This window comes from Alligator mississippiensis, chromosome 6, assembly GCF_030867095.1.
Source record: "Alligator mississippiensis isolate rAllMis1 chromosome 6, rAllMis1, whole genome shotgun sequence".
NCBI lineage: Eukaryota > Metazoa > Chordata > Crocodylia > Alligatoridae > Alligator > Alligator mississippiensis.
Genome location: NC_081829.1, coordinates 10,190,834 through 10,206,510, shown reverse-complemented (window position 1 = coordinate 10,206,510; position 15,677 = coordinate 10,190,834). Strand labels below are relative to the sequence as shown.

The 15,677-nt window shown below is 45.4% G+C and overlaps 2 protein-coding genes across 2 annotated transcripts; both read left to right on the top strand.

The window, feature by feature from the left end:
* The first annotated feature begins 3,598 nt into the window (after positions 1-3,598).
* Positions 3,599-9,158, top strand: RAB42 (RAB42, member RAS oncogene family). Its single transcript, XM_019488512.2, has 2 exons — positions 3,599-4,034; positions 6,915-9,158. Exons 1-2 carry the CDS (start codon positions 3,787-3,789, stop codon positions 7,333-7,335), a joined length of 669 nt encoding a protein of 222 aa, XP_019344057.1. The 5' UTR covers positions 3,599-3,786; the 3' UTR covers positions 7,336-9,158.
* Positions 9,159-10,913: 1,755 nt separating this feature from the next.
* Positions 10,914-15,474, top strand: LOC102576703 (ras-related protein Rab-39B-like). Its single transcript, XM_006267128.4, has 2 exons — positions 10,914-11,268; positions 13,765-15,474. Exons 1-2 carry the CDS (start codon positions 10,958-10,960, stop codon positions 14,195-14,197), a joined length of 744 nt encoding a protein of 247 aa, XP_006267190.2. The 5' UTR covers positions 10,914-10,957; the 3' UTR covers positions 14,198-15,474.
* Positions 15,475-15,677: the final 203 nt, after the last annotated feature.

Below are 15,677 nucleotides of genomic sequence, written 5' to 3'. Positions count from 1 at the left end.
CTGCAAGCAAACCCTGGCTGGGGTCTGGAGCCAGGGCGGGGAGTTAAACTTCCCTTCCCCCGAGTACAGAGCTGCCCTGCTCTGCTAAAAACTTACTGCTGGCTGTGACTGCAGAATGCAAATCTCAGGGACCTCGGGGGCAGCAGGAAGAGGAAGTGAACACATAGCCCATGCTGGCTACATGCCAGAGCTGTGCTTCAGTGCACCCCCCACCTCGGCTTCTGGCCTGAGCTGCTGCAGGTATGTGGCAGCATTTCCTGAATCCGAAGTGAATGTCTCTTCAGTTGTTTCTCAGTTTAATCCCTGCAGTTTAGATTAACCTGCAAAAACTGGATCAATTCAGCTTTGGGCTTTTTGACTGTCTGCATTTACCTTAAAAGTGTGGTAGACTAGTTCTATGGCTCATTAGCGCGTCATGGCAAAAGCCATGCTAATGAGCCATAGAATTAGTCCTCCTGTGCATTGGTGTCACTTAAAAGATGTCTGCCAGTGCTTCTGCACAGTAGTGCCAACTATTGCACATTCAGTTAGTACCTGTTATTACAGGTACTACACTTAATGTGCCATAATTACAGCACATGAATGGACATGTAGACATGTCCAGTGTAGAAGAAACTGGCTCTTCACGGAGCAAATATATGTGAAGTTTGATCAAAGAGTAAGAGTGGTAAGTCCTTGGGGCCAGCAGCTAGACTGATGCAAGCAATAGTCCTGAAATGAATTTAAATAGTTGAGCTATTAATGTTACGCAATTTTGTTTTCATTAAATTTAGCTACTGTATTGGGTGGGGAGGGGGTGGCATATAGGGCACATCTACACCCCTTCCATTCTTTCTGCAGAGCAGCTGTGAAGCATGCCCCCCGCCAAGCCGTGTGCGCCAATTTCCAGAAAGGAGGCAATCTAGCCACAACAGCGCCCAGCTCTCTGTTTTCTGTCTTTCAGTCTTGGGCATGCTCACTGGTCTGTGTTTAGGGTATTTTTAAGGCTGCCCCACTAAGTGCAGAGGTGGAAGTACACTGGCAGACGATACTCCTGGACATGATACAATGGCGGTGCAGACACACCACTGTGTGGCCTCTGCTTTTCTAATGAAATCTGCTCCCTGCACAGATTTGAGACTCTCAGCTGGAAAGCAACTAAAGGAAACCACTGCACTGAGGATTTGCCAGGTTTTAGTGCTGTCGGCTCCATGCTCATTCCCTGCGTGACAACACTCCTATCTAATGGAATCGGCTTCTACTGCAGTCAGGTGACGCGGGAAACAGGCAGAGTCCACAAGGAACTCACACTGCCAGCGTCCCCAGCTATCTTCTCCACCTACCTGCATAATGCTAAGGAGGCGCAGAAAAGGGGAAACTGTGAACAGAATATTGGAAAATGACCCTTTCTTTTCCTTCCCTTTAGACCTGGCAGTTTTGCATGGTTGTATCGGGGGGGATGGGTGAACTGAATGTGATTTTTATAACTGATGTTCCAGAGGATTAGAGGGCAGGGGCCCCGAGAATCCTGCTCTCAAAGATGGGAGAGGGACCCAAGAACTGAGATCTTTCCTTGAAGGCTCACAAGAAGAGGCTGGTTAGTGCCATTTAGCAGATGGGGGAACTGAGGCACAGGCCAGTGGCAAAGCTAGGGCTAGAACCAAGTCTCCCGGGTCACACTCTAATACCCTACTCATTAGGTCACACTTCCACTGTACAAAGCACAACAGACCCCCCACCCCCGACCCCCCCAGTACATGAACTCTGACCCTATCACATTCTTTTTTTAACAAGTATTGTTTAACTCCTCCAGCTCTGAAAACCCTCCTCATTAGTTTTGCTCACTAAGATGTTTTGTATGAGGGGATAAAGGACAACCTGGGGCAGTTCAGGGGAGGATGTTGACAACAAAGGCCCCCTCCCTCTGTCCCCAGTGCCTGGGACACAGGCAAGGAACAATCAGCACCTGTTTGCGGATCATTCACAACTCCTGTCTGGCAACAACAGAGTCAGTTCAACTGTTCAGCCTTCCCTTTCCTAATTAACTCCTGGCCCTTTGTGAATACTGTTCATGGCTTTCACTATCTCATTCTCAGAGGGAAATGATTGAGCTGCTAAACCAAGCTATACTAATCAATCATGAGGAGAGTAAACCCTGTTCCTCCAAGGGATTAGGCCCCTTTCTGCAAGGGATACTAGGAATGGCTCAGCCTTAACCAAACTGGGCATGTCTACATGTGCCTCTTTTAAGCAGGCTTAGCCTAAAATTGCTACTTTTAAGGCACATTGAGGGCACGTGTTTACATGTGCGTACCCTTAATGTGCTTTAAAAATGACGAGTTAAGGCTATGTGAGCCTAAATTTGATACCAGCATTAAGCGGGTATCAAATTTAAGCACAAATAGCCAAGTTGCATTAGCGCATGTGTAGATGTGCTAATGCACATTAAACGTGTGTCAATGGACACACACCACATTAATGTGCATTAGCACATCTGCACATGCACTAATGTGACTTAGCTATTCATGCCTAAATTTAATGTGCCTTACTGTGTGTTAGTGTGTCCATGTATAGCCGTGTGCCTAAATTGCCTTAAGTTTAGAAGCGTATAAATACACATGTAGACATGCCCACTGTGTTCAAGACAGTGGCTGAGGATGAAGCCAGAAATCAAAACTGTTGACGCTTTTAACCAGAGCCAAGGTTTCCGGCACTCGGGATGTTCTGAGCTGACAGACTGCACCATAGTTCCCCTTTTTCTCTGCAGTGTGGGTCAGGCCCCTCCTACCCTCTGACCCGGGTCTCTGCTGAGCTCTGTCCCTCTGGCCTCTGCTTCCTTACTCTTTGGCCTGCAGTCTTTCTGTAATGATTCCTGTATTCGAATGTAGATAAAGGGACATTTTTGAGATCATGTGAGTGGCTGAAAGGTAGCAGCAGTGATCAGCTGAGGGCTGGGCTGCCCTCAAAGGTAGAACAACAGGAATCAAAACTAAGGGACCTGTAATCCTAAAAGCTTCCAGAAGCAGGCCACTGTGGCCCCTTGGAAACTGTAAGTTTCTTGCCTACTCCTCTAAAGCAACACTAGGTTAGTGGGCTCCCAGTCTGATCTGGATTGGAAATATCTGCATTCCTAGGACCCAGAGACATTTGGCAGCCTCTGCTGAAGCCAGCCCAGAGGAATGCTCTGGGTAGTGCCCCTCTCATGGAGATGCAGCATACGGCAAACAAGGAGTTTTGCTCCTGGCATAGTTATACCCCCATCCCCAAACGACATGAGCAAAGGCGCTCTCTTCAGTTGCAAAGCATGGATTTTGCTGACACGGTGATGCTGGCTGGGGTGCATGACTGTTTTCACACCCTCACCTGACTCAGCTACATCAGCAGAACTTGGTTAGTGTAGACCTGGCCCCCATCGCATCTCCCCCCTCCGCCCTGAGTCTGGTAGTAACCTGATACAGAGGAGCTGTTTGTTTATGGGGGGGAGGTGGGGATGGGTGGTTTGAGGCTAGGAAAGGAAAGGGGTGGAGTGCCTCTTCTCCCAGCTACACTGTCTCTGCTCCCAGTGGGGAGTCCACCTGGTGGGGTGGGGGGAGGAAGTTAATGGGATGAGGGTGGAGACTCCTGATTAAATTCTTTGTCCTTAACCTCTCTACTGTCATTCCATGATAGCAAAGCTTGACCTGCTGCCCTGAGCAGGGCTCGCAGGCTCCAGAGCAGTTCACCCTCCTCCGCAGGAAGCTTCACCCTGACTACAGGGGTACCCCAGGCCCCACACACAGCCTGTCTGCTCCTCTGGGGCACCTGAGAATGGAGCCAGCACCATCTCCTCCAGCCTATAACCTGAACGGTAACTGGCACTATCAGTTCCGCATCATGCTGCTGGGGGATTCGACAGTGGGCAAGTCCTCCCTGCTCAGGCGGTACACAGAGAGGTGCTTCGGGCCAGCTCCCTGCCCCACCGTGGGGGTGGAATTCTACAGCAAGATGATCGAGCTGCCTCCAGGGATCAAGGTGAAGCTACAGCTTTGGGACACAGCCGGCCAGGAGAGGTTCAGGTGAGGAGCCTGGGGACCAGGGACACAGAACCCCCTACCCACACCCCGTCTAGCACTATCCACCCGATGGGTTTTCTTTACCTTGCAAGCTCAGGGGCATGTTCCTACCAATCAGTCTTGCATGCAGCCCAGCCCAGCCCCTGGCTTCTTTACTATTCATTCCGTCCAGGAAGAGCACACACCAACTGCAGAGACTTCCTCAGCCTGACACAGGGTTTTTAAACCCAAAAGCTTGCTAAAAATTTTTTTTCCCAACTATTTAAGTTGGTCTAATAACAGATATCAGATTTACCCAAAGAACCTTGTCTGCCTATGTCCTTAGACCAACACGGCTACAACCTGCACCCGTGTCTACCAATCCATTCAACCAGTCAACCCCACAGACAGAGCCTAGCACCAGTGGCAAGTTATGGGTTTTAATTTCCCCTGTGTGGCCAGAGCCCCACAGTGAGTTGACCCAGGGGTTAGACTGGATGGCACTTTCTCTCATTTATAAAGTTCTGAGTTAAAATGCTTGAGGCCATGAACACGAGAGAGAGATTCCAAGAAGACCACAGTTGCCCGGAGGGAAAAAAATGTGGCTGTAAGATGCAGCCCTTTGAACAGAGGTACGTCTGCCTTAATCTCAGCAATTTTCCCCTGATTCCAATCCAGGGCCCTTTCTTCATGGGGCACGGTAATTTCTTCCCGGGAGAGGTGCAGGGAGTTACCTCTGGGCTTTTGCCTCAAGGGTCCCTGTTTCTGGGCAACTCTAGGAATGTGGGCATAGTGAGACAGACACAGCCCTTCATGCACACAGATCTACATGCCAGGAGCTAATCCTTTTAGAGAGAGAGAGAGACACACACACCCTCTCCGCAGAAACCCAGATCCAATAAAACCCTATTCCCTTCTCCAGCCCAGACACTGCCCATAGATTGGAACCCAGCTCACCCAGACCTATTTTCTGCATGGACCATTCTGTGCCCTCAGTCTTGCTCCTTCTGTTGCTGCACTGGTGCCCAAAGGCCCAAGCAAGGTGTTTTTCACAATATTTTGCTTCGTTTTCTTTGCAGCCTTGTAAATGTTATGATGTAATGGCATCATGTGCTTGAAGCCACCCAGCCAGGCTTGGGAAGGGTATTTGCAGTTGAAGGCAGGGCGGGAGGGATTGGATTGCAAGAGATCTGTATGTTCAGGGTCAGTTACAACTATTTGTTTGGCCAGCAGTGAACCAACAGTCATTTCTGGCTTGCTCTTGGAGAGAAGCTGGAGGGAGAGTGGAGTTAACACACCATTAGCACTTCTCAGAGTCGAAGCAGGGTTTGATATTACCTCATGTCCTTTGTTTGTGGGGGTGAAAGGGAAAATAGTGATTGCTGTCCATTGGAGAACTGATTCCGTCAAGTGTGGAAAAGGGAGAAGCAGACTAAGAATCTGCAGTGATGGTGGAGCTGAGTGTTTTAAACGAGGGCATGGAGGATGGAATTACTGTTCTAGTTACAGGCCTGGTCTCAAAAAATATATATACTCATATGAGTAGCTTGCTTGCACAGACCATCTAACCGACTATTTTCTTTCTAACTTTAGGATGGGCTGGAGTGTCTGCCACAAGATATGGCACATATAGCTGTGGGGGTCTGGAGATTTTGGGTCTTGACCCATAGAGTGAATGAGCCTGAAGTTCAAGCATGCCCCTTCTCCCTAATCCATCTCTCAGCACAGAGGGCTACTAAAGGAACCCAAAGTGCTGGATAAGAGAGCAAAGATACAGTCCAAGGACACAATTTCAATTCAAGAACTCTCATACCTGTCTTTAATTGAAGCAGTAAGGGTCAGCTGAGATACCTTTAACAAAAAACCCTTTTCGCTAAAGTTTTTGTTCTGCACTTGAGTTGAATAGATCTCAGTGGGTGCATCTATGAGACACTAACTGCGTGGTAGCCTAATAACACTGTGCAGTAGCATGCCAGGCAAAACCTGTGCTAATATGCTACTGCGCAGTACTATTAGGCTACTGTTCAGTTAACATCCAAAAAACCCCCGTGTGCCAGCACTACTGCACAGTAGTGCAAGTTACTGCACATTGATTTAGTACTTGATTATTTAAGTATTAAACTTAATGCACAGTAGCTGTGGCACATTAATGAATGTGTAGATGCACCTAGTGGGCACGTCTACACGTGCATTTACTGCATGGTGACTGAAATTGCTGTGCAGTACAGGCACGCGTCCACACATGCATGCCTGTACTACACAGTAAATATAGCAACTTACGACAACTTGAACGTAAATTTGATATCTGCATCGTGCAGATATCAAATGTATGCCCAATTAGTTACTGCGCAGTAATGCACATGTAGACACCTTACTGCACAGTAATACTGTGTGTGTAGACTGACTTGGGACTAACTTTAGTCCCAAGTCAGCCCACACACAGCATTAATGCACTTTAACGTCTGTACATGTAGATGCCAGTCTATTCCCGCTTACTGCGCAGTAAATTTAAACCAGTGTAAATGCACGTGTAAACACACCCAGTATTTACAAAAAACCCAGGGAGTTTCAAATAAAGCTGATTAAAGGCTCTTTTTCAAATGAATTTATTTCCTTGCCATCTCTGGGGTCATTATCATACACTCCTTTAGCTGTCCATATAGTCTTCCAGAAAAAAGGCAAGGTAGTTAAGACCTTATTTTTAAATGTAAAAGACAGAAAGAAAACAACTCCCAAACCTATTTTTTATGTCACAAGGCAGCAAAAAACAAAACCAATGTGTGTGGCCCAAAGTAGGAACGTGCTGGCGTCACGTCCTGGGCGTGAATAGAAAAACTTAAGCAGATCAAAGCTTCTGAGATCCCTAGACTGAGGTTTGCTAAGCTATTTCATTTGTGTCCCCAGATGCATCACCAGGTCTTTCTATCGCAATGCTGTGGGCGTGCTGCTGGTGTTCGACATGACCAACCGTAAGTCCTTCGAACACATTCTGGAGTGGTACCAAGAGGTGGCCAGCGTTCAGATTATGGAAAAAATCATCTTCCTCCTGATTGGCCACAAATGTGACCTGAAATCAGACTGTAAGGTCTCCACTGAGGAGGCAGAAGGGCTGGCAGCCTACCTGGGCATGGACTTCATTGAAACATCTGCCAAGAGCAATATTAATGTGGACTTGGCCTTTGAGACTATGGTCAACACCGTCTATGAAGCCCTGAAGAACAAGGAGATTGCTCTGGAGGAAGGCTGGGATGGGGTGAAGGTGATTCACAAGAAAACTTGCAAACCCCAAAAGAAGAGAAAAACACCAGAAAAATGCCTGTGTTAGCCAAGAAATTAGGGACCAGGACTTATGGTGTTGCAGGTGGGGAGGTGATACTGTGATGCCAAGGATGTGAAATATTTATGGGGATGGATGAGCTGATTCAGAAATAGAAATGGGGAAGGAGTCTGACGTTCCGGATGGGGTTAGAATCGGGGGCATAGGTCTATCTCTAACAGAAACAAAGTATCTCATCCATTCATCCATTGGACAGTTGAATTGCACTGAATTAATGAAAAATTGCTTCCCCTTCCAGGTGAAAAACAGGCAATCTAGTTGGCACCAAGTCATTGTTAGAGGCATTTATTTGGTTCTTACCAGAGGAAGCCCCTTTTAAATACAATAATTCATTTTTTTAACTTAATTTTAGAACTAAGAAGCTCTTTGATCATTGCAGCTGATATTCAGTTACTGGTAAATAGATCTGATCCAATCAATGGGGCTATTAGCCTGAATGAGATTTTGATATGCTCTTGCATTATATGTGAGCTATTAACTACTCCCTGTTTTGCCAAGTCACCTCAAAGATGTTATATTTACAGGAAATCATTGTGGCCTGATTTCTTTTCTTTGTGGGGGTGGAGAAGGGGGTTACATAACATAGTAATTGGATGAATTCTCATTATATGAGCAAATCTATCAGATATTCGTGTCTATACAGTGGGATATGGTTTTATTGGTCAGTGCAAAAGAGTGAAGTTCACTACATAGAACCAGGCCAGTATTTATGCACCACTTGTGTAATTGACTATTTTTTGCTAATTTTCTAGCTTAATCTCATATTACCCTATTTACTTGAATCCAAGAAGAGAGTTTTTTCCCCTTCATTCAACATGGGGAGAAAGGCTCCTCATCTTGGATCTGAGTACAAGGCAGTGGGGGGTGGGAAGGTGGAAAATAATACGTGGAAATTCTATACATGTTCTGTATATTCTATGCGTGGAAAATTATATAGAGATTATGGAAAATTATAACAAATTTATAAATTTTTCATGTGCAGAATCAAGTTATTGGGAGGCATCTTAAATTCAAAATCATAGTGGATTCGGTTATACATGTTATTAAGCTTAAATTGAGCATGTCTTAAAATCAGATTGTACTCCTAGTGTTATTTCAGTAACATTAGAGACCTCAATTGAGATCAGGGCTCCATTGTGCTGGACACTGCACAGACACAGGAACAGATGGCCCTTGATTAACAGAACTTGCCATCTAAACAATCAGAAGGGTAGAAAGGGGAAATGATGTATTTGTCAAGGCCACATGGCAGCTCAGGGGTCGACCCTCCTCTCCTGTCTGTCCCACTAGTGTTCTGTGCATTGGGTCTCCATCTCCTTGCCTGTGATGGTTGTTTTTGTTTGACTAGATTTCAACACTTAAAACTCCTGAGGAAAAACTACCAGGAACTGATGCCTCCTCCTATGCAATGGGATTATGACACCATACATAGCCAGTTAGAGAAAATCCCAGCTCTGTTCCTCCTTAGGTAGGTCTACTGTGGCTCTCTGAAGTCAAGCTGGCATTTGATCCTCAGAGAAATCTAGGCCCTGTTGAAAGTCAATGGAGTCAAACTCCTACTGACTTTAATAGGACCTGGGTATTTAAACCCTCTCTGGTCTCAGTGTTTGTGACTATGAAACTGTGCCATATACTGGTGAGGACAATCACTGTTATTCAAATACCTCTAGTGAGTATCTGATTCTTCATTAAGACCATTTTTTGTATTTCCATTCCATAATTTGGTGGTTCATTCAAGTATGGGCACTGGGGAAGAGAACTCTATGCCAGGAGAGAGTGGATCTGTTCTGCTGCTATATGGCTCTATTGTGTCTGAACTTAAATCATTTAGTAAATTTTAACTAATGAAGTTTTATTGCCCTTCTGTGATGGTGCAGGATTCAGAAAGTAAATACTATGCTAATTTTGTAGGTGGGTAAATAGGCACTAGAAAGTCAAGCAACCTGATCAGAATAGTGGCAGGAAGAGAACCCAGGAGTCTTGCTGCCCATTCAAACTTCCCTCATCATCACGGTATTGTATCTCCTTTAAAATATTTTTAAACCTCTGTTGAGAGGATAACTTCCTTCCTAGGATGAACTGTCTGTCTGTCTGATCTCTCTCCTATTGTCCCAAATCGGGCTATCTTGTTTCTTCTTAAGACCATCAATGTGGACCAGCTACATTGGTGTTTCATTCCTGCAGATAATTTTACCTGCATTAATGGGCTTTAGGAGGGAACAGGTGTGAGAATTGTCTCACTAGGAACACGGAAGTCAAATTGAACAAGCCTTTCCTGGTCTATTGAGGGTCTTACACTGCCTTTAGCACAGTAGCATTACCCCATACCTACTGCTTCTAAGATTCAATGCCAGTGTATCCAACTGGGGAAAACCAGTGCTGCCACCCTCCTGACAGCTGCTGCAGTGGAAAGTCTCACACCAAGGGAATTTAATCAGCAGAACCCCTTTGATTATGTGCCATGCCAAACTGCTCAGTGGCTCTTTTGCACCAGGAGCTGAACCTATGAACTCTGCATCTCAAACATAAGCTTCTGCTACCCAAGCTGAGTCACCAGGACTAACCAAAGTGGTGCTAGATTTAACAACCAATATATTTGGCTAGTCAGCACTACAGAAGGACAAAACTGCACACTGGGAAGTTGTAGGTTACATTTATTTGACAATGGCTGTGTAGACAAGGAAGGCTCCTGCAGCCTGATTCTGAACTCCACAAGTTTTGGGGACATGTCTACATTCAGTATTAAAAGAACCCAGAACTGATTTATACATTCAGATGCATATATATTGCAAAGCCAGGTGAGGCATGTCTTCCATTAGCTCATATGTAGTTGTATTGCAAAAGCTCAGTCTTTGGCTTTGGGTGTGCTAAGCATGAACAAACACAATACGATACATGCACGGTCATGTCTTACAGGTTAAACATCTTCCCAAAGGAAGCCTGTGGCTCAGACATCTGCCTATAGCAGGTCCTGGGCTTATGCCTAGATTGGCAACTGATGATGAAAGGAAGTGCATGCCTCTAAAAGCCAAACCCTTGAAGGGAATGTGAACCTCCAATATTTTCTGTTATGCTAGACTAGAGGCAGACTAGGATATGTCTCTAGTGTATTCCAAAGGGCTCAAAATTAGGCTAATGTAGCCTTGTATGCCCCAGCGTGGTCATTAACATCATCCTCATTTCACAAGGGGGATATCTGAAATGCAGCCGCTTGCCCAAGACCACAGTGATAGCCAAACAAATAGACCCCAGGTCACCTGACTCCCAGTCCTCTCAAACCACAAGGCACGTACTCTTCTCTTAATTTAACGTAATGAGAATGAGCTGCTTCCTCATCAGAGCTTTGCATCTATTTAGCTTGTTCCTCTGAGCATTATTGTGTAGGGACGATCAGTCCCAACCAAAAAGAAAAACCTTTTCTCTGCCTTCACCTTCCTGTAATTGTGTGCTCAGGGGGTGGGGGCTACAGAAAGAGCAGATCCAAACTGGCGTGGCAGCTACCTGCCTGAACAGAGAAAAGCACTTCACAGCCGTCAGGCATCAGCAAGAAGCAATCCCACTCTGACCTAAGCAAGTCCCAGCTAGCAGAGCAGTGGGACTCCTCTCTCAGATGCTTTCTTCCTCTGCACTGCAGAGGCTTGGCTCAGGGCTCCTGGCAGCTTCTAGTCTGCACCGTTCCCCTGGGGTTTTCTCCTTTGACATCCCCATGGATTCACAATGGCACTACCAGTTTCGGATTATTATGCTGGGGGACTCCACGGTGGGGAAATCATCCCTGCTGAAGCGCTACACTGAGGGCGTCTTCCTCGAATCCATTAATCAAACTGTGGGAGTAGATTTCTACGTCCAATTTATGGAGATTGAACCTGGGGTCCAGGTTAAGCTGCAGTTTTGGGACACGGCTGGGCAGGAGCGATTCAGGTAGGTTTGTCAGAGAAGCATCAAGGGTGGTGGGGGAAGGGGAGGGCAGAGAGCTGGATGGGCAGCTAAAGGGGGTTTAAAATTGCCGTGGAGGTGACAGACTTCATGCAGATGCAGAGAATGCCAGGGCGGTTCTTGGATTGCTGTTTAGGGAAAGGGGATGTATTAACAGGCTTGGAAACTCAGCATCTCAGAGCTGGAAAAGCATGGGAAGCACTTCAGCTATCTTCCCCAGCTGATGTTTCTGGACTCTGTCTCGGGAAGATAGTAGACCCACGTGCTCTTTGGTCTCTCCTGAGAGCGAATGAAAGGGGCAAATGGTCTGAGGTATCAGGAGAGGGTTCAGTGACAGGGCATGAGGACTCATAAAGCTGGGCTGGGATCTCCACCTCTCCTATTCTGACTCCATGTACAAACAGCCTTGGGTCAGGGAGGGCAGCACGTGGCATCCAAAGAAGATTGGGGGGACTGCAAAGCTGCAAGCTTGGAAAGGGCTAAAGGAGGCATTTTAGGGACTGATGCCCTAAACCAGGGATGCACAATACTCACAGGACCTCACTGTGCAGTGCACCTGGGGCAGTTGCACACAGGCTGACTCACACTCCAGCTAACTCATTAACAATACTGTAGAGTCCTCCTGAGTCTCCAGCTCTGGGGGTCAGGGCTTGAAATTTGGGAGCCAAGTGTCTGCTAAGTGATACTCAATGCTGCCTGAGGACAGGCAGGGAGAGAAAAAAAAACAATCTGAACACGATGCAGCAAAGTAAGCTGATCTGCTTTGTTCTTCCCTTTCTGGATATAGCTATTCAAACCCTTACTCCCCCCCCATTGAAATCAGTGGCAGAAGTCCCAGTGACTCCATTGGGAGTAGGATTCTTCCCAGTCATAAGGAAAGTAAGGAGAAATCAAGGAACCACCTCCAGGGTGAGAAAAGCACTCTCATCATAGACTGTCAGCAGAGGGCTGCCAATCAAGTGATCAGGTTTATATGTATGTGTCAGGCCTGATTCTCCCTACTTCTGCCTTTCAACTCATTTTACAGCCAGATAACTCTACTGACTTAAATAATTCACAGTAGTAGAAGGGGAGACTCTGGCCTGATTTCTAGGCACTACCTGGCACACCAGCCACTTATGTTAGTCCAAAGCCCTTCACAATCCAGCACGCCAAGGCCCTAAGCACAGAGCGTTCTTCTTCTTAGAACTGTTACGAACCAAGCAAACACCTCATTGACAGAAATGAGCTGCTCACTCCTGAAGTGTACAGTATTCAGATGTGCCAAGGGAACTGAAGGGATAAAGATGACTCCTGAAACCTCATCCGCCCTAGAGCTTTTGCCAGCAAAGAACCAGTTAGGAAACCTGTCACTGTAGGCAAACCTACATCTCCCACTGGCTGAAGCAGGAACAGACAGGTCTCAGCTGGTCAATGCCTCTGTGCTTGCGCTCTCAGCCTGAGCTTGGCGCACCCCTGTGCTATAGCTGTAGCAGGTGGATCTACACTGGTGGCTAGGCAGGAGTAGGGAAAGTTCCCAGAGATCTGCTGTAGATAGTCATGACTGGCTGTAAACATACCATGCAGTTAATCCTCTAACAGTGTAATGCCTTTCTATGGTGGGTTTAGCATACTGTCTTGTATTCTAACTCTGGCACTAGAACCATAGCCAGATGGGTCGGTTTTCTCATTCCAAGAGACTTGCCCACAAACTCCTTGCAGCACTCTGGCAGAGGCTGAATGGAAAAACTGACTGGATTTTCCTAACCTGTTCTGACAGACAGAAAAGATATATAAGCCTACACTAGAGTTGGGAAAAGAAAAGGAGCGTTATACACACAAGTTAAATGTGTTGGTTACAACTGACTGAAATGAAAATCAAAATAATGCTCAGTGACTGGACACACAGCTTAGAAGGGCCCTACTTCTAAGACCAAGAGCTGAAAAAAAAATTCCTTCAAAACCATTTTGGTAGAAAATTGAGTATTCAAATGAATGATATTTTCCCCCCCATGAGTGTCTGCTTCTCATAGAAAGTCAGTAGCAAACACCAACACATTTTCAGTTCAACATGTCAACATGCTGTTGTATGAGAAGTATCATTTTTGTTCTCATTTTCACTTGTAAGCTGGACTACATTTCCCATAATACATAATCATCAGGATTTTTTTTTTTTTTTTAATGAAACACCCCTTACCATCACTCAGGGAAAAAATAGTCCATCATGGGAAATATAACATCATCAGAAAGCCCAGCCCATAAAGAACAGCAATCCAGGTATCTTATACTCCAGGTGCCATGAGATAGCAAGATGCTATTTTGAATTGAAAAATTTTAGCTTCAATATTTCAGAAAAAAATTAAACAGAAATTTTGGGGGAGGCAGGCTGTCTTCTGACTCTTTTAGGCATTTCACACTGCTTCCATGTCACAAAGATGATCTTTAGGAAGGTAATAAAACAGAGAATGTCAAGTCTCACGTGTACCCCTCTTTGTACCCAAGATCTGTGACACGTTCCTACTACCGCAACTCTGCTGGGGGAGTGCTGATGTTTGACCTGACCAACAGAGCATCCTTTGAAAGCATCCGTGAGTGGCATCAGGAAGTGACAGAGACTGTGAAACCTTTTCACATCGTTTTTATCCTGGTTGGGCACAAGTGTGACCTGATAGCAGAGCGCAAGGTTGGAAAGAAAGAGGGTGAGAAGCTGGCTTCCTCACTAGGGGCAAAGTACATCGAGACATCTGCTAAGAACAGCAGCAATGTGGATGCTGCCTTCCAAATGCTGACTATGGGAATCTATGAGGCACTGAAAACAGGGGTAATGAGCCCAAATGAGGACTGGGATGGAGTGAAAAGCAGACTGTCGCCCAAAGTAGTGACTACAGTACAAACACCAGGAAAACAAGAGCAGAAAAAGAAATGCACATGTTAGTAAGACACTGCAAGTCTCAAGAAGCCAGAATACACTAACAGTGTCCACCTCCTCTTACAAGACACAGCAGCTAGACAATATTGAATGATATGTAATGACAGTTACTGCAGTCTTTCATTACAGGGTAATGCCTCATAACTTGGGCAACAAACAGAATTGGAAAGGGTGACAGCTACATATTCATATCCAAAGACTTTAGTGTGTTGCAACACCCTATGTGCTTCGAAAAGATTCAAAACAGCAATGAAATGGCGTAGGCACTGGAATAGGCAGAAATGTACACTTGAATGTTGATTAAATGTTTTATTCATATTTCTCATTGGCTTTATTATCCTAATAGAGGAGGAATTATTTAATGCTAGCCATGCCAATAAATATGGCAAGAGTATTATCCCCAGACAGCATGTACAGACATAGTAGAATCAGGAGGTGGGGAAAACCTAAACACCTGGGGATAGAAGCTCTATGGATGTTGCATTTTTCTGTGCACTAAATGTTCCAACTGCTGTTCTGCTTGTAAAGTATTTGCCAAGTGTATATGCTCAGCCAGAGTCTACAGAAAGCCTTGTCAACAGCACTTGACATACCAGCAGCTCCCTTCCGACTAATGCAACTCCTAGTTTTAAAACCTAGATCACCTTGTTTTACCATTATGCCCTACCTGATTACATAGCATCTGGCTGAAAACTTCCAGCCCCTGAGGCCCTACTTACAGCTAGGCTTACCCTCTGCTTGAAAGGATACTGCTTAGAAAACAGGCTACGTTTTGAATATGTAAAGAGGCACTTTTTATTTAAGTAAAACAGCTTCCCTTTCAGGCCTAATTATCAGACTTGGTGATCTGGTTCTGAGTCAACAGCACTCCTCTTGACTTGTGTTCTTGGCATTCGACAATATCGAAATACCCTATGGCCCAAGACCAGGGTAGGTTTCACCTCCAGGATACTAATCAGAATTTAATCTATTTTGGTAACTATTTTTGTTTCCCAAAATGTTTGGCTCTTCAGGCAACTGCCAAATGAAATGAAGTTTTAACTGAAAATAGTTATTAGCTGGGCACAGAGATAAACTACAGACACTTAGAGAGCTGTATATCACATCCCTGATTTTGACTGACCACATCACATACCAGGAAAGCAGCAGAAGAAACCCTATATTACTGCTTAATCTATCAAAGAGTTCAGTCCCTAGTATTGTCAAGCCCGTAAGACTCAACTTGGTGTTCGAGTTTATCAATTTAATCAGAATTCTTAAAAAATAAACCTTATTATACTCAACTTGCTTTGTTTACATTTACATGTTAGTGTAAAGCAGATGAGATGTTGCAATTTCAATTGAGGTGCTGCAGCAATTTGGAAATTTGATGGCTTATGCTTAGGATCAGGTGCATGTTAGGTTTTTGGGGGGGACCAGGCAACGCAGTTTCAGCCCTGTCAATCCAGAACTCAAGACTGGCAATTTTAGGAACCAACAGCCTTCT